Source organism: Epinephelus lanceolatus, chromosome 24 (genome assembly GCF_041903045.1).
Source record: "Epinephelus lanceolatus isolate andai-2023 chromosome 24, ASM4190304v1, whole genome shotgun sequence".
In the NCBI taxonomy this organism is placed as follows: domain Eukaryota; kingdom Metazoa; phylum Chordata; class Actinopteri; order Perciformes; family Serranidae; genus Epinephelus; species Epinephelus lanceolatus.
In genome coordinates this window covers 7,250,791-7,265,965 of record NC_135757.1, presented here as the reverse complement: position 1 = coordinate 7,265,965, position 15,175 = coordinate 7,250,791, and the positions used below count along the sequence as shown (strand labels likewise).

Here is a 15,175-nt window from a genome sequence, read left to right as displayed (position 1 = left end):
CACTGCTGTCTTTGTCTTCCACACTGAGACATTTAGTATCAATGAGAGGTGTGTGTGTGTGGGTTCAGGAGCTCCTCGCTGGGTTTGACAGCTCTTTCAGCACAACGAGCTGTGTGATGTTCAGCCAGCAGTGTTGTGTTGGTGCAGCTGGCGGTTGGCCTGCGCTGCCTCAGGGAGCAGTCTTGTTTCAACGACCTATGTCGGCTTACTGATGACGAGCCAGCTTGGTCAGGCTCATTTAAGGACATAAAAACATCAACGTTAACTTGGCACGGAGTTCTGGCACTGAGTATAAACTGTCATTTTTGGAAATGTCCAATATTGATGTCGTTCTTAAATACTGGGCTTCACCATCTCAACATGAAACAAACGTATCACACATGATTAGGCTGTATCATGCTTTAATTATAGTCTTTCGTATATTCTTCTTGATATTGAGCAACAGTGGGCTATACACGCGTTTATAGAACCAGTGTTACTTTGAAGTAACTTCCAATTGGTCTTTGTTTCATCACTGAATAGAAGACAATTGCTGCACAGTCTATGTGTCTATGTTCTTTTATTCACTGTGATACAGAGCCAAGGGTGTAGGTTTAGAATCGACACATACAAATCGAGGGTTTGGCTGTCCTCTGCCAGAAAATTCTGAGCATCAAACGCTTAATTTTATGCTTTCTGGTGAATTTCTATGCACCGACTTGTGCCTTTTATGCATCAATATGCAGTGGCATGCGAAAGCTTGGGTTAGATTTTGTGTGCTGTGAATAGATAAGTGTGTAGAAGATGAACTGATCTCCAAAAGGCATGAAGTTAAATATAAGCTTATTAAAAGATTATTGTATTATTTTGGTTTTGTACAATTGTAGAGTGAAAACAAGGAAAGGAGCAACATGCAAAAGTTTGGGCACCCCAAGACATTTGAGCTCTCAGACAACTTTTACCAGGGTCTCAGACCTTAATTAGCTTGTTAGGACTCTGGCTTGTCCACAGTCATCATTAGGAAAGGCCAGGTGATGCAAATTTCAAAGCTTTATAAATACTCTGACTCCTGAAACCTTGTCCCAACAAGGGACAACTTTCAGAAAGAGCTGCTCATAGGATTATTAGAAAGGCAAATCAAAGCCCCTGTTTGACTGCAAAAGACCTGCAGGACGATTCATCAGACTCTTGAGTGGTGGTGCACTGTTCTATTGTGCAGCGACACCTGTACAAATATGACCTCCATTTTTAGCCATGCACTGTTCCTGTTCGATAACATGATTGTGCGCCACGTGCTGAAACAGATTGGTGGTATTACCTTTGGTTGCTGAAACATTTTTTCTGCAGTTTTTACATTTGATTTCGTTTTCTTCACAAAAGCCAAAATGTGTCCTAACAAAGGACTCAATTTTCTCTAAGTTGCTCTGTTGGCTCTGTGTTTGAGTTCACCTCCAAGTTGCTCCCAGATTGCGGACTGGACAGGCGGAGTCACGTGACTACACATGCAGTAGTACATTTTTGAAGGTTATTTTTTGGGGGGGCTTTTTGCCTTTAGTTGGTAGGACAGTATTAAGCGTGAAAAGGGGTGATGTCCAAATGAAGCTTCGTGAACCACCAGTTGTATTTGCTGAACCCACTAGATGGAGCTCTTGGTGTAATGAAAAAGGCTCAAGGGATGGCAATGCAGTTTGATTTCAACCCTTTGTTGAACAAAGAGTGCCAGAGTGGACCCAAAAAATAAAGAAAATGGTTTATGAAGCTTCATTTGGCCATTGCGAGTTGAAACCAAACTGCATTGCCATCCCTTGAGCCTTTTTCATTGCACCAAGAGCGCCATCTAGTGGGTTCAGCAAATACACCTGGTGGTTCACAAAGCTTCATTTGGACATCACTAGTGAAAAGGGGTGAGAGAGAGGGGACGACATGCAGCAAAGGGCCGCCTCGGCAAGGACAGTGCCCCCATACATAGGACCCACTGAGTCCCCATGCACTGAGGCATCGGGTGCCCCAGTAGTTCATTTTTAAGGGGACAGAACATAAACACAAAAATAAAAATTATCGACATGGGCAAGAATACGTCGGTAAGAGGTTCTGAATGTCGGTTTAGATTAGATTTAAAATGAATAACCCAGCCCCAGGTGTGGCATAACTGATAGCAGTTAGCAGCTAACTCAAAGAAAACTAATAGCGGCTGAGAATGTCCACAAATTGGGAAAACAATGAGGTATGGGAGCTCCTTGCGCTCTTAGCAGGGGACGAGATCAGCCACACAGATGGTAAATGATTGTTATTGACATGTTAATGCAGTTAATGTTTATAAAGCCCTGCAACTCTATAGCACCACCTCTGTGTAAAGGGGACTGATTAATGTGTCTTGACACAAGCAACCCATACAGTCCAGACACAGTTATTCTGGTCCCCAAGTGGTGTATCTGTGGTGAACACAGCCCTGACATCCTTGACATGTGGCTCCAAAGCTACACCACAACCCCTTAACACACAACATTAAATCCCCCTTGGCTTGTAATTTGCTCTGGAGGACTTTAAACAGCTCCTGTTCTGACCTTCCCTATAAGCTGTTTCTCTCTGTCACAAAGAGGATGCTCTCAGCAAACACATCAGTTTAATTTACAGCATATATTCTCCCATCTTTGTACCCTAAATAACTGAGCATAAGACTGAGCCAGTTTAAATATCAGTCGAGAAGTTTCTGTCGGTGGTTCCAGGTTCTGGTCCTCAGCAACCACCGTGCTGCTGCTTGTCTATGCTACATGTTTAATTAGATTCATGTGGAGTCCCAGGTCTGTTGCCGCTATATGACCAAAATTAAAACTAGCAGTACTCACAGGGTCCTGAGGGCCAGAGTTGAGCACCGCTGTATAAGTAGATATCAAAGTGCTGTTGGATAATTGTCTTGTTCCTCTGTATCTCCAGCCATTCCTCTGGGACTGATCGTGGTTTCTGGTGACAGCGACTTAGAAACCTGCAGAGAACACATCCAGCGGCTCCAGGAGGTAAGGAGGAGAAGGGGGTGGGGGGGGGGGTATGGTTGTGTGTCACTGAATGGAAAGAAAAAGGCAGCGTCATAAAGCAAGATGAAAAAGAGAGGAAGCAGAAAACCTCTTTTTAAAATTTGCATCAAAGCTAATTAAGGTGTGTGTTCAGTCGAGTTAAAGGAATAGTTCAGATTTTAAGTGGGGTTGTATAGTGTACTCATCCATAGTCAGCATATTACATACAGTAGGTGTCAGCCGGCATGCCCCCACTTTCAGTGCGCTGCCTCGCAGTTTATCAAGCCTACAGACCACTCTGCTTCTCTGCTCTGCTATGCTCCCATCTTCCTCTCCAGGACTTCTGTTCTGTGCAATCCTCCGTCAGGTGCTTGGGACCGCAGGTTGGTACTTGGATGCTGTGGTTGATGTGGTCTTTGTTCAGCTCAGAGGCACACGGGAAACTAACAGCTACCACTTCAAAATTTGTACTGGAAAATCTTGCAGGCACTGATCAACAGTTAGTCAGCTCTTTTTATGTTGCATTAAAGGGATAGTTCAGATTTTTTTGAAATTTGGTTCTATGCGATACCTATCCATAGACGGTATATTATGGATGGTAGATGTCGGTTGGCACGCCCCTAGTTTGAAGAAGCAGGCTGGAGTCTGAAATGGAAGCTAAGCAGTGTACTGCTGTGGATGGGGGCCAGCACCAAAATGTATTTTAGCCACCTAAAAAGTATCAGTTCAAGTGTATGCTATATTTACAATACTTCCACTGCTTTACCTTAATGTCAGACAATGATTTACAATGGGAAAATGAAGCCGTTATATCGCTCTCTTTAAAGCCAGATTCCATTAAGAAAAACAGCGATTTAACACAGCTGAACACAGGAGCTGCTGGTGTACCGCTGCCTTGGTTCGTTAGTTTGTTTGTGTTATTTTGTGTTTTGACATTTAAAAAGGTTAGTTCAGATTAACCAAAGTTGCACAATAACACAAACTAGCAAACTGATCGAAGCAGCGGTAGAGAAACGGCTCCTTTGTTCAGTGAGCTAAAATTGCTGTTTTTGTCAATGGAGTCTGGTGGCACTGACGAATGCATAGATGGGGAACTGACGCTGGTAATGGCTTGCCAATTGAAATGGGTAATCTGTAGAAAAGGTAAAGCAGGGAAAATACTCCCAGTATATTTTTTAGCTTTGGTGTCGGACTCCTGCCTGTTTCTCCAAACTGCCCCTTTAACAGAGCACAAACAAGCAGCACGTTCTGAAAAAGATATCCCTCACAGGAAAGGCGATATCAATAGAAGAAGGCGAATATGAATATATGGATGCAGCATCCCTTTTATAGGGTGAAAGAAAAATCTGTCAGTAGCAAAGTTATCATTTACGCTACAGCTACCAAACCCCATGGTCATCCCATGGCTGTGCGATTTAACACTGTTTTCCCCCAAGATCTTTCTGCTGCTATCTCTCTGCCACACACAACAAGCCCACTGCACATGGCTCCAAACTGCTGAGTGACCTTAGACAAGGTCAACAACATCCAGCCGCAGCAGCATTAAAGAGAGATTCAAGTAGGAGCGAACAGACTACTCCGGCTTGTTTGAATTTGCTTATTTTTTTTAAGTCCAACCACCAAAGTCATGAGAAGCTTCCTGTCTGAATACCGAAATGGATTTTGGTAGAAAGGTTACATCTGACACCAGCGCCAGTGTGAGTGATTGACGGCTGAAGGAATCTAGTTAAAGAGGGCTCTAACGGTTCCACCAGTATGACATCCAGCTTTGAGTTCCTCCACTGCACACACACATACACACACACCATACTAAACAAACAAACACCCACACGCATAAACAGAACAGATTCTGTAGCCCGCTCTAGGGGATACAAAGTACAGCATGTGGCCGGGACTACATTACTAATACATTACACAACACAGTTCGTGAACACAGATATAACCATGTTTTAAACAGGATCACAAAAAAAAAACACCTTCCTCTTAGTCAGTCGAAATACAATGTACAAAACAGACATCCTACCTTTTTAAAACCGCTTAAGTGTGATGGAGATGTGAAATGAGAACAGGAAATGTCTGATTTATTGCACACCCTCTTATCTTTTACCTGCTTCACCAAAAAATACTTGAAGTGTGCTCCCACTTAACAACTTGGGCTTGAGACACGCCACTACAGGCACAGCCACTTCAAGAACGCGCAGCAAAACAGCATGGTGCCCATTTGGAGAGAGGCTGTGTGTGCAACCGGCTGATCAAATGTGATTAACGGAAAAACACACACAAATTAATCTCCTGTAATAAGACAGGAGATTACATAACCCACATGAAGTATCACGGCTTAAGATATGAATTCCCCCTTTGCTTCCTTATCATGTTCTCTGTCGTTCTCGCAGTCCAACAGCTAAGTAGCTAGCCAGCCTATTCATCAGCAGTGTAAGAAGGCCTGGATAACTTTTGATCTGAGGGTCCAGTATATCTTCAAAAAAGAAAAATATGATTAAGAATAAAGGGGCGGCAGAAGCTCAGTCCATAGGGACTTGGCTTGGGAACCCGGGGGTTGCAGGTTCAAGTCAACATGTGGACCAAGTATGGAGTGTCTTCTTCTTCCTCTAAACGCTGTTATACTCACCAGAGAGATTGACCTGGCTGCTCATGCAACTCCATGCATGCGTTTGCCGATTAGTACTTGAACAATAGAATGACCTTTATTGTAATTAAATACTGCCAATATCAGCCTTTTGTCTGCATTTGTCATTGTCCCACCGTTCCCTACCACATCTACTGGCGTCAAAACAGGGCCTCTTGCTTGATTTGCTTGGCTGCCTGCGCCAAGTGTGACACTGACGTTGTTCCTTTTGACTAGAGAATACTCCTCTTTCTTAATATCATTCTTTTCCAACTCACCACAGCTCTCCAGATTTACTGCCACTGTGGTAAGGAGGAAAAAAGGACCTTTATCTTGTATGTCAGATTCTAAATATCACATGAGTATTGCAGCTCGAGCCATTATAGTCCTTTCATGTTCGAACAGTCATTATGGAACATCTCCCTAATGGAGGCCTATGTTTGAAAGGCCAAAAGGCCATTACTTTAACAGATAAATGAAGCCGGCAATGTTACAGATTAGACGTCTGGACAAGGCTATATTCAGCCAAACTCAGTCCAGACAGTGGCTGGGACAGAAGTAAAATCAAGAGTTTGTCTTTTGTACTTGCTGTACTTCAGACAGCAGTAATGATTCCACAAGTGTTTACTCAGTACAGGTCCTCCACCTTCAGAAGTGAGGAGCAGGTCAATTGTTTAACCTCTTGGTCTGAGTACAGGCCCTTCTTTTTCCTTTTTTCTGTATTTTGGTGTTTAAGTATTTGTGTCAAAGCTTGTACACACGACGATGAATGTCTGTGCAAAATCTGTAGGGATGTCTGCCTTATGTGAGAATACTTTAAATACCTCAGCTTTTTGAACTGTGACTCTCTTTTCATTGCAAAGTCTAGAGCATGTACCACAACTTGTTGGTATTTTCCTCATCTTCAAATCTACCCTGTTTGTCAATGTTAGTATTTTCCTTACCAGCACAGCATGTTGCAGGATAGGTACAAACAGACTCAGTCTCGTTTTAATGAGGCCTGGTCTGGTCTCTCTCACGCCTTGTGGTGCACAAAGACACATCATCAGTGATGTAACCATGTGGTCACTGACTATTTTTCCAGCATCAAACTGCTGTACCCAGGCAGTTCAGTTGGAGGAGATCAGGCCCCAGCTTGAATCCAAGAGTGTGGTTCATGGATCATGCTTTTTGATCCACAGCCATCTTGATGTCTGTGATGGTAATGATGGCTCTTTTCCTTTGCATTCCTATGATACAGAGAAGCTTTAAAGCTCTGCAGAGGGACTTGGAAGCAAAGCCTCAGCAGTGAACTTCAATGAGTATATGTGCATGCCATTCTCGGCTGCTGCCCTCGCCTATTAGGTTTGTGTACTTGGCTCTCTTGCTGTCAGAGGCCTCCTCCTCCAAGTTCATCCTTGAGGAACCTTCTTCACCCCTTAACAAGGCTGCCTTCCGTGCACAAACATGCTTGTTTGCCTCTGACGACTCCTATGCTATTTCAGATGGCATCTGCCCCTCCCCAAGGCTCTTCAGACAACAGCTCTGGATATGTCCCAGTGATCTTCCTCTCTGGTACAGTGGGCATGTTGTTGTTTTTGCCAGACCACAGTGGTGGAGGTTGGATGGGTTGGAGAGGATGTTGTAAATGGACCATACTGGCTCAGCCCAGCCAAAAACAGCATACCCACTCTGCCGCTGCTTATTCTGCAGCCATGAAATTTCTTTCCTGTCCTTTGGTGCTCTTGAGTTCTCAACTGGGTCTTGCACCCTTGACTTCCTCTTAGCCCTGACCTTGTAGCCAGCATTGAAGACTTTTATCTCTGACTAGTCTCTATCTAGCACCCCCTATCCTGGTTAACCCAGATCTCCTTTGTCAGTCTGCTAAAGGGTACCCATAGCTCTTCTTCATCTGTAAGGTGATACTGCCCAGGATTTGGGCTTGTTGAAGCCACCTGATTCTATTCTCTTAAACCCTAAAGATCAGCAAAGTGCCACTGGAATTGTGTAAGGCTACCATCTTGTTAGATCAAGGTCTTCAATTTTCCAGGGAGTCTTGATCAATTCACCTCTGTCAGCTATGACTTGAGGGTACAGCCAAAGAGCTCGCCAAGGGAGCAACAGTACCTGATACCTCCAAACAGAGTCAAGTTGACCATCATGACTCTGATGGGGGGCAGCTGAACACCACACTTGGTCTGGGGCCTCCCCACTCCATCTCTGACTTGAGGACTAATGGTCAACAGGATCACTTAAAAGGTGCATCCAGTGATGAATGTCCTTTTGCCAGTGCTGTATTGATGTTGTTCTAGAAGTGACTCTCAAATTGAAGCACTTCGAATAACCCAGAATCAAATTCATAATCTTGCCAGGAACAATGTGTTGAACTAGTTAACTACTTAGTAGGCTCTTCTAACCTGGGTGGCAACCCCTGATAGCAATAAGCAATAAGTAATTCTTCCTTCTGTTTGTCATCCACCCCTGCTTTCGGAATAATTAATTGATTATGCCCCTGCGCCAGTGACAGCTGTGGCCGTAGTCATTATGTTTTGTCAGTCCATCTGTCCCATTCTTGTTAATGTGATGCCTCAAGAACTTAGGATATGAGGGATTTTCCTCAAATTTGGCACAAACGTCCACCTGTACTTAAGGATGAATTAGTTTTATTTGTAGTCAAAAGTCAGAGGCTTAAGTCACTGTGACCTTATGGTTGTCTTGTTCTTGTGAATGCCGTATCTCAGCAATTCTTTGAGGGAATATCTTCAAATTTGGCACAAACATCCACCTGGACTCAAGGATGAACTGATTAGTTTTTTGGTAGTCAAAGGTCAAAGGCTTAAGTCACTGTGACCTCATGTTTGTCTTATTCTCAGGAATGCTGTATCTCAGGAATGCTTTGAAGGGATTTCTTCAAATTTGGCACAAACGTCCAACTGGACTCAAGGATGAACTGATTAGAATTTGGTGGTTAAAGGTTATTGTAGCGACACACAATATATTTTTGGTAATAACTCAAGAATTCAAATGCTTCCTATGATAAAATTCCACATAAATGTCTAATAGGATGAAATGATAAAGGTATAGCCAGAAGATCAAGGGTCAGCTTCTCTGTGACATCATAATGTTTGGCAAAAACACTTTTCTGGCCATTATTCAACATCATATCTCAGGTTGAAGATGTGGTATGTAGGTCCCTGCCCAGACAGGACTTTCAGTTCATCCTCAGATGAAAGTTCAACTTAAATGGCTTAAGCATGGGTGCTGGGCATTCATGTCTTTTCAAGCTGTGTCATCCAGACAACTGTATTTTTTTCCATGTGGAGAAGCCATCTTTTCTCTGTGTTTGATTAGCCTTTTTCATCACGCTCTGTTGCCCTTTGCAGGTGGATAATGAACCACCACACCTCTTTGATTTAATGCCTTTTCACTTGCTGCACATTCATGAACAGAAACACTTTAAAGATGAACCAGACTCAAAAAGGGCATTGATTGATGATATTGTGAGGAGACAAACAGAGATTAGTTTCCCTCATGTGTCTCAGCATGTTGCAGCATGATGCATGGCCTGTTGCTTGTTAATGTTAAGATATGTGTGTGTGTGTGTGTGTGTGTGTGTGTGTGTGTGTGTGTGTATGTGTGTGAGTGACCTTCACTTCGTGTATTGATATACTGTGTGTGTTTCAGTGTGCTTATGGCATGCTTATGGGTGAGTTTATTGTATTGTGACTTGTTGTGAAGGTGAGCTGGATTTGTCCCATGATGTAAAGGTGATTTACTCACAGGCTGTTGCGTTAGAGGAGACAAAACGGTGACAAAAAGTGAGCCTTTTATCCTTAATTATTCCTATATTTGAGTGCAGGGTTAATTAATTAGTCTCTTTGAGAAGAGGCCTGAGAACAAAACCAGTCAAATGCGAAAGACAATTCAAAGTGCAGCTTGAATGTTTGCGATTGTTCAATAACCACTTTTCACAGTGTTGTCTGTCACACGGTCAGCAGAAGACAGCATCCAACAGAAAATTTAATTATAAATGTCATAAATGAAACTCAAGCAGCTCGATACTTTTGAAACTGAGTAACAAAACAGAGTCACTTTTAACTCTGGTACTGCCAAGACTTCCTTTTGCTCTTTTGATTCATAATATATCTCTGAGTAAATGAACGTCTAATGTCAACTGCTCAAAAGAAAAGCAATTTAATTCTAATTTTATTTTATAGACTGTAGATTGTAGGGCTTTAATTAGTCCCTGTGGAGGCAAAAGTGCGACATGCAGTACGAGCTCTGTACTAAACCTTTCTCTATGTCCTTTATCACTCACAGAAGGTACGATTTGTACCAGTAATTGTACCACAGGCAATTCAGTAATTAAAAATCAGAAAAAAAAAAATCAGTTATGCTACAATAGGTAATGGTAATACCTAATACCACACGTTAAGCTCTTATTTAATGGCACTAATTACAAGGATAATTAAACAGCCTATTATTACATAAAACCCATTAGCTACTGAAACAAATACAAAACAGCTCACAGAATTCTTCTGTTATGTTCTATGTTTCTTCCCTGAACATTTCAGCTACAGTACCTATTTTGGTCTAAGCTAGCCAAGCATTGCTGTCTCATACTGTTACCAGACGCTGTTTAAAGCTTATTTATTAATTGGTCGAAGATGCACACCACACAAAGTTGCACTGGATGACCTTGATTTTACCATTTGAACGTTCTTTAATTTCACGGTAACCAGCATTTATGTTACTTTGCGTGCGAAGCCTCTGATTTGAATTGAATTTAATTGTCATTGTCAGTCAGAGAGGTAGTGAGGTGTAACCCAGTACAGTGAAACAGAATGGCAGCTCATAGGGAACAAGCTCAGCCATGTGTCAGTCTTCGTGTTTATCTCCAACAGACGTGAGAAAATACTGTATTGTCACAAAACAATGGTCGAGTAGAAGCCAACAAACCTATGCCAAGGTCATCCAATACAATTCACACCCACACTCTCCTCTCTTGATAGAGTAGGAGACAGAAGTGAATAGCAGAGAAAAGAATCATACATCAATAAGGCACCATCAGTGTGGTCAGGTTTGTGAAAGTTAACAATAACGCCTACACTTTATATGCCTCCACGCTGAAGGCAGCCGAAGCCAGAAACATTATGTCTTCAGGTTGTACCTCCGTCGGTCCCATTCTCGTGCATGCAATATTCCAATAATGCCTTGAGGGAATGTCTTCAATTTTGGCACAAAGGTCCACTTGGACTTAACAATGGACTAGTTAGATTTTGGTGGTCATAGGTAAATGGTCAAGATGACTGTGGCCTCATCCGTCTCATTTTTGTGACTGAGATATCTCAGTCGTTTTTTTTTCATCGTAAGTCATTTTTATGTTTGTTTCATTTCGTCAAATTTGGCACAAACGTCCACCTGGACTCAATGATGAACTGATGAGAATTTGATGATCAGAGGTCATGGTCATTGTGACCTTGCATCCATCTGTCCCATTCCTGTGAATGCGATGTCTCTAGAACTTAGGATATGAGGGATTTTCCTCAAATATGGCACAAACATCCATCTGGACTTAAGGATGAATTAGTGTTATTGGTGGTAAAAGGTCAAAAGCTTAGGTCACTGTGACCTTATGTTTGTCTTATTCTTGTGAATGCCGTATCTCAGGAATGCTTTGAGGGATTCTCCTCAAATTCGGCACAAACATCCACCTGCACTCAATGATGAACTGATTAGAATGTGGTAGTCAGAGGTCATGGTCATTGTGACCTTGCATCCATCTGTCCCATTCCTGTGAATGCAGTGCCTCAAGAACTTAGGATATGAGGGATTTTCTTCAAATTTGGCACAAACATCCACCTGGACTTAAGGATGAATTAGTGTTATTGGTGGTAAAAGGTCAAAGGCTTAAGTCACTGTGACCTTATGTTTGTCTTAGTCTCGTGAATGCAGTATCTCAGGAATGCTTTGAGGGAATTTCTTCAGATTTGGCACAAACGTCCACCTGGACTCAATGATGAACTGATTAGAATGTGGTGGTCAGAGGTCATGGTCACTGTGACCTTGCATCCATCTCATGAACGCTACATCTCCATTTGGCACAAATGTCCACTTGGACTCAACGATGAATTGTTTAAAATTTGGTGGTAGAAGGTCAAGGTCACCGTGACCTCACAAAACATGTTTCTGGCCATGAAGTTACACCATTGGTTGTTTGAGTGCATTCCGTAATTAATAATTTCTACTTCCTCACCTCACATTTGTTACTGCATTATGCTGGCAATACAAACTCGGCACTTCCTGTATCCCCTTCAAATTAAAAGCCTATTATTTAATGATATTTATGTAAACAATAATGACAACATTGATAATGAACATGTCGTTTTTCAGGTTATTTTACTGTAGAAGATTGCAAACACATATTTGTGTAAGTGCATTTTTGTTTGCTAGTTCTAAAGTTAGTTTTAAAGTTTACTAATTTGTAATTCTTTACATTTGCTAACAACTCTCCACACGTTAGGGTCCAGTTTGTGCATGGTGTATACTTCGGACTGTGAAACATTACAGAGTGAAAAAAACTGAATTTCCCCTCAAGGGATTAATAAAGTATGTTGTCTCTTTGACCACGTTGCGTCATATACTATTTAAGTACACTTTAAGAGCACTTCTGAGAGCACTACAGATAATTGCACATCATCATTAATTATCCAGGAATTCACACAAGAACCGCCACTGGCTCTGACTTAGCTGCAATTTAAATTTGACAACACATCATGCAGCCATGTGCTAGGTTTGGACCAAGTCTTGTTATCATGTCTGATTTCTTTTCTTTCTGTCCTCTCTGTGGCCACAGGGGGATGTAGCTGCTGGGATGCCATACTGTTATGCTCTGTCATCCTGACACGTGCAGTGGAGGGGATAAGGTTGCTGTGCTTTTATAGTGTGCTGGCCGATGCAACCTGAATAAAGTATGGAGCTCTTCAGTCCTCTCCATGTCTATGGTTTATAAAAACGGACTTAAAACCCTTAAGGGTGGCTCCGGTATTGTCTATTGTTTTTAAGGTCTTTATATCATTCTGTAACTTTTTAGTCATACTGTGTTGCTGTTATCGATTTGAAAGCGAACAATAAGATTTTGAAATCAACTCTGAAGCGAACACGGAGCCAGTGGAGAGAGGCTAGAATCGGAGTGATATGGTCATACTTGCGGGTTCTGGTTAAGTAGTAGCCGCGCCGCAGCATTCTGAACCAACTGCAAACGTGCAACAGAGGCCTGGTTTAAGCCAGCATAAAGTGCGTTGCAGTAGTCCAGTCGTGTGGAAATAAAAGCATGTATCACTCGTTCAAAATCATTGGAAGACAACACAGATTTAATTTGAGCAAGAACCTCAAATGATAAAAACTGGAACCACGTTTATCTGCTTGTCAAATTAAAAAACATTTTGACACCAAGATTTGAGACCATAGCTTTGACATTGGGTTGCAGGGAGCCTCGGTCTAGGGGGGGGACACTGGTGCCACTGGGTCCGAACACTATGGCCTCTGTCTTACTCTTATTTAACAGCAAAAGGTTTTGAGCCAACCAAGCCTTAATGTCATTTAGACATCCAACAAGAGGGGCTGTTACTGGCCTTTTTCAGGGGCATGTAAATTTGGGAATCATCTGCGTAGAGATGGTAGGAGACGCATTTTTAAAAATGAATCCTTGGGGGAGAAGGTAAAGGGAAAAGAGAATGCACAAACAGTCTTGGTAAGTTCTTGGTAACTACCGACAGTGAGACGTGCCAAGCAATACAACAGAAAATTAGAACTTTGGATGTTTATGCACGAAGGCATCGGGCCAGTTTTGCACCAGTTTCTGTCCCTAAATTCTTATATTCATTTGCAACTTCAGTACAGTCACCATTGATATTTACATGTTCTTTCTGCTCGCTCTGAAATAAAAAATCATTTCCTCAGATTTATTGGTATTTAGCTGAGGAAAACTGGCCTGACACCAGTCAACAAACTCCTCCACACATCCACACTACAAGTCTGTCACTGGCACATTTAACATGGACAGTATCAGATGAGTTTCTACATTCGTCGGTGTTAAGTTGGTCTTTAAATACCAGGAAAAGATATGTCCATATTGCCCATCTCAGTCTGAGTATAGGTATTTCCTGCCACATTGACATGCCCACATGTTGAAGACCTTGTGAATGGTAAACATGGCCGTGTAATCCAGTTTAATCCAGCAGAGCTTTGTTTACTGTGCTTGTCTTAATTCCTCAACCCTCGAAAAGGAGAATGTGTTTCTGCTTCCAAGATGCCTCATACACCACTTGAAAACCAGAGGTAATCCCATTACTTAAGTGCATGTAAATGCAGTAAAAGATCTCTTGAACATGCTGCATTTAGGCAGCCACTGTGGATGATAGGACCGTGTTCTGTTCTCCGTGTGTGGATGTCACGTACCCATCCTTCAATTCACAATGAGCTTTTCATCTTCCCTCTTTAGGAGCAAGCGGAGCAACACTAACTCTGTAAATGTTATTTTTAACAACACTTTCTGGTTTTATATAGGTTAGATCACTAACACTGAGAAGACAGCTCATGTGTTGTTGTCAGACTTTGTGTTGCGTAGCAACCAGATGATGTAACACTTGTTTTAGCGTTTGATCTCCTGCTCTCTGGTGATGCTCGCTGGTGCAGTTTGTGAAAGGATCTCTGGTACAGACCCAATATGGTAAACCTAGTTGCTCTTGTTGCAGTACGTATCAGTACACGTGTGAACAAACATTACTGTTTTTCACTATCAAACATCAAGACAAGCAGCCTTGACATTTGAAACATCTGTCATCAGAATAATATGGAAGCTGAGAACGGCCATGCTCCCAATTATTTTTACTGCTGTTATCTCGAGACTGCAAATTAATTATTTCATTATCTCGAGAAACAAGCTTTGTTATCCCATGGTGACGAGATAATCAACCCTTTACCAGGCGAAAACAAAAGTATTATTGGTACCTCGACAACGAGACAACAAGACGAAAACTAATAACAAAACAGTTGTTTCCTCTCATTAGGCCACTGATAATGTTTATCAGCGATCAGGAATGCCAACTGTAGCAACTGACTTAAGATCACAGTCAGGTGAACCCTGCCAATTGCGTCCAGTGCATGCCAAACACACTTTTGCTAATTCTGTGGCCAGGCACTTGGGCTGGCATCAGAAAGAATGCATTGTCAGTAGACGCATTAGAGGCTGTGACAATCATGGCTTTTCACATTCACTGCTTTCACCACCTTTATTTTTATTTTTAGAGTTGTGAAGAATTGATTTTTGCGAACACTGCCATTTAACCGGGTGTGAAACTAGGTTAAAGTTTACCACTAGATTACATGGTATTGGATCACTGCATAGATTGTGCATTTGCTGATACCTGATCCAGCATTTTAAGGTGCTGATACACCAAACCGACATCAAAGAACTAGTGGCGATGAAAGCCGACTGTTGCGTCGTCTACGTCACCTCACGTCGCCTCACGTCGCCCTGTGTCAGTTGCATTTGAACACACTACATGGACTACATCCG

At 42.2% G+C, this 15,175-nt stretch overlaps 1 protein-coding gene across 7 annotated transcripts in view; it reads left to right on the top strand.

Moving 5' to 3' along the window:
• dgkza (diacylglycerol kinase, zeta a) overlaps nt 1-15,175 on the top strand; it is a 149,979-nt gene that overhangs the window by 74,506 nt on the left and 60,298 nt on the right. For 5 of the 7 annotated variants that reach the window (XM_033615708.2, XM_033615707.2, XM_078166001.1 and 2 more), the window contains 2 exons: nt 2,914-2,993; nt 3,329-3,373. In XM_033615708.2, coding sequence (XP_033471599.2) covers nt 2,914-2,993; nt 3,329-3,373 — 125 coding nt within the window. The remainder of the gene's footprint in view (nt 1-2,913; nt 2,994-3,328; nt 3,374-15,175) is intronic. The other 2 variants (XM_078166002.1, XM_078166000.1) reach the window with 1 other exon arrangement.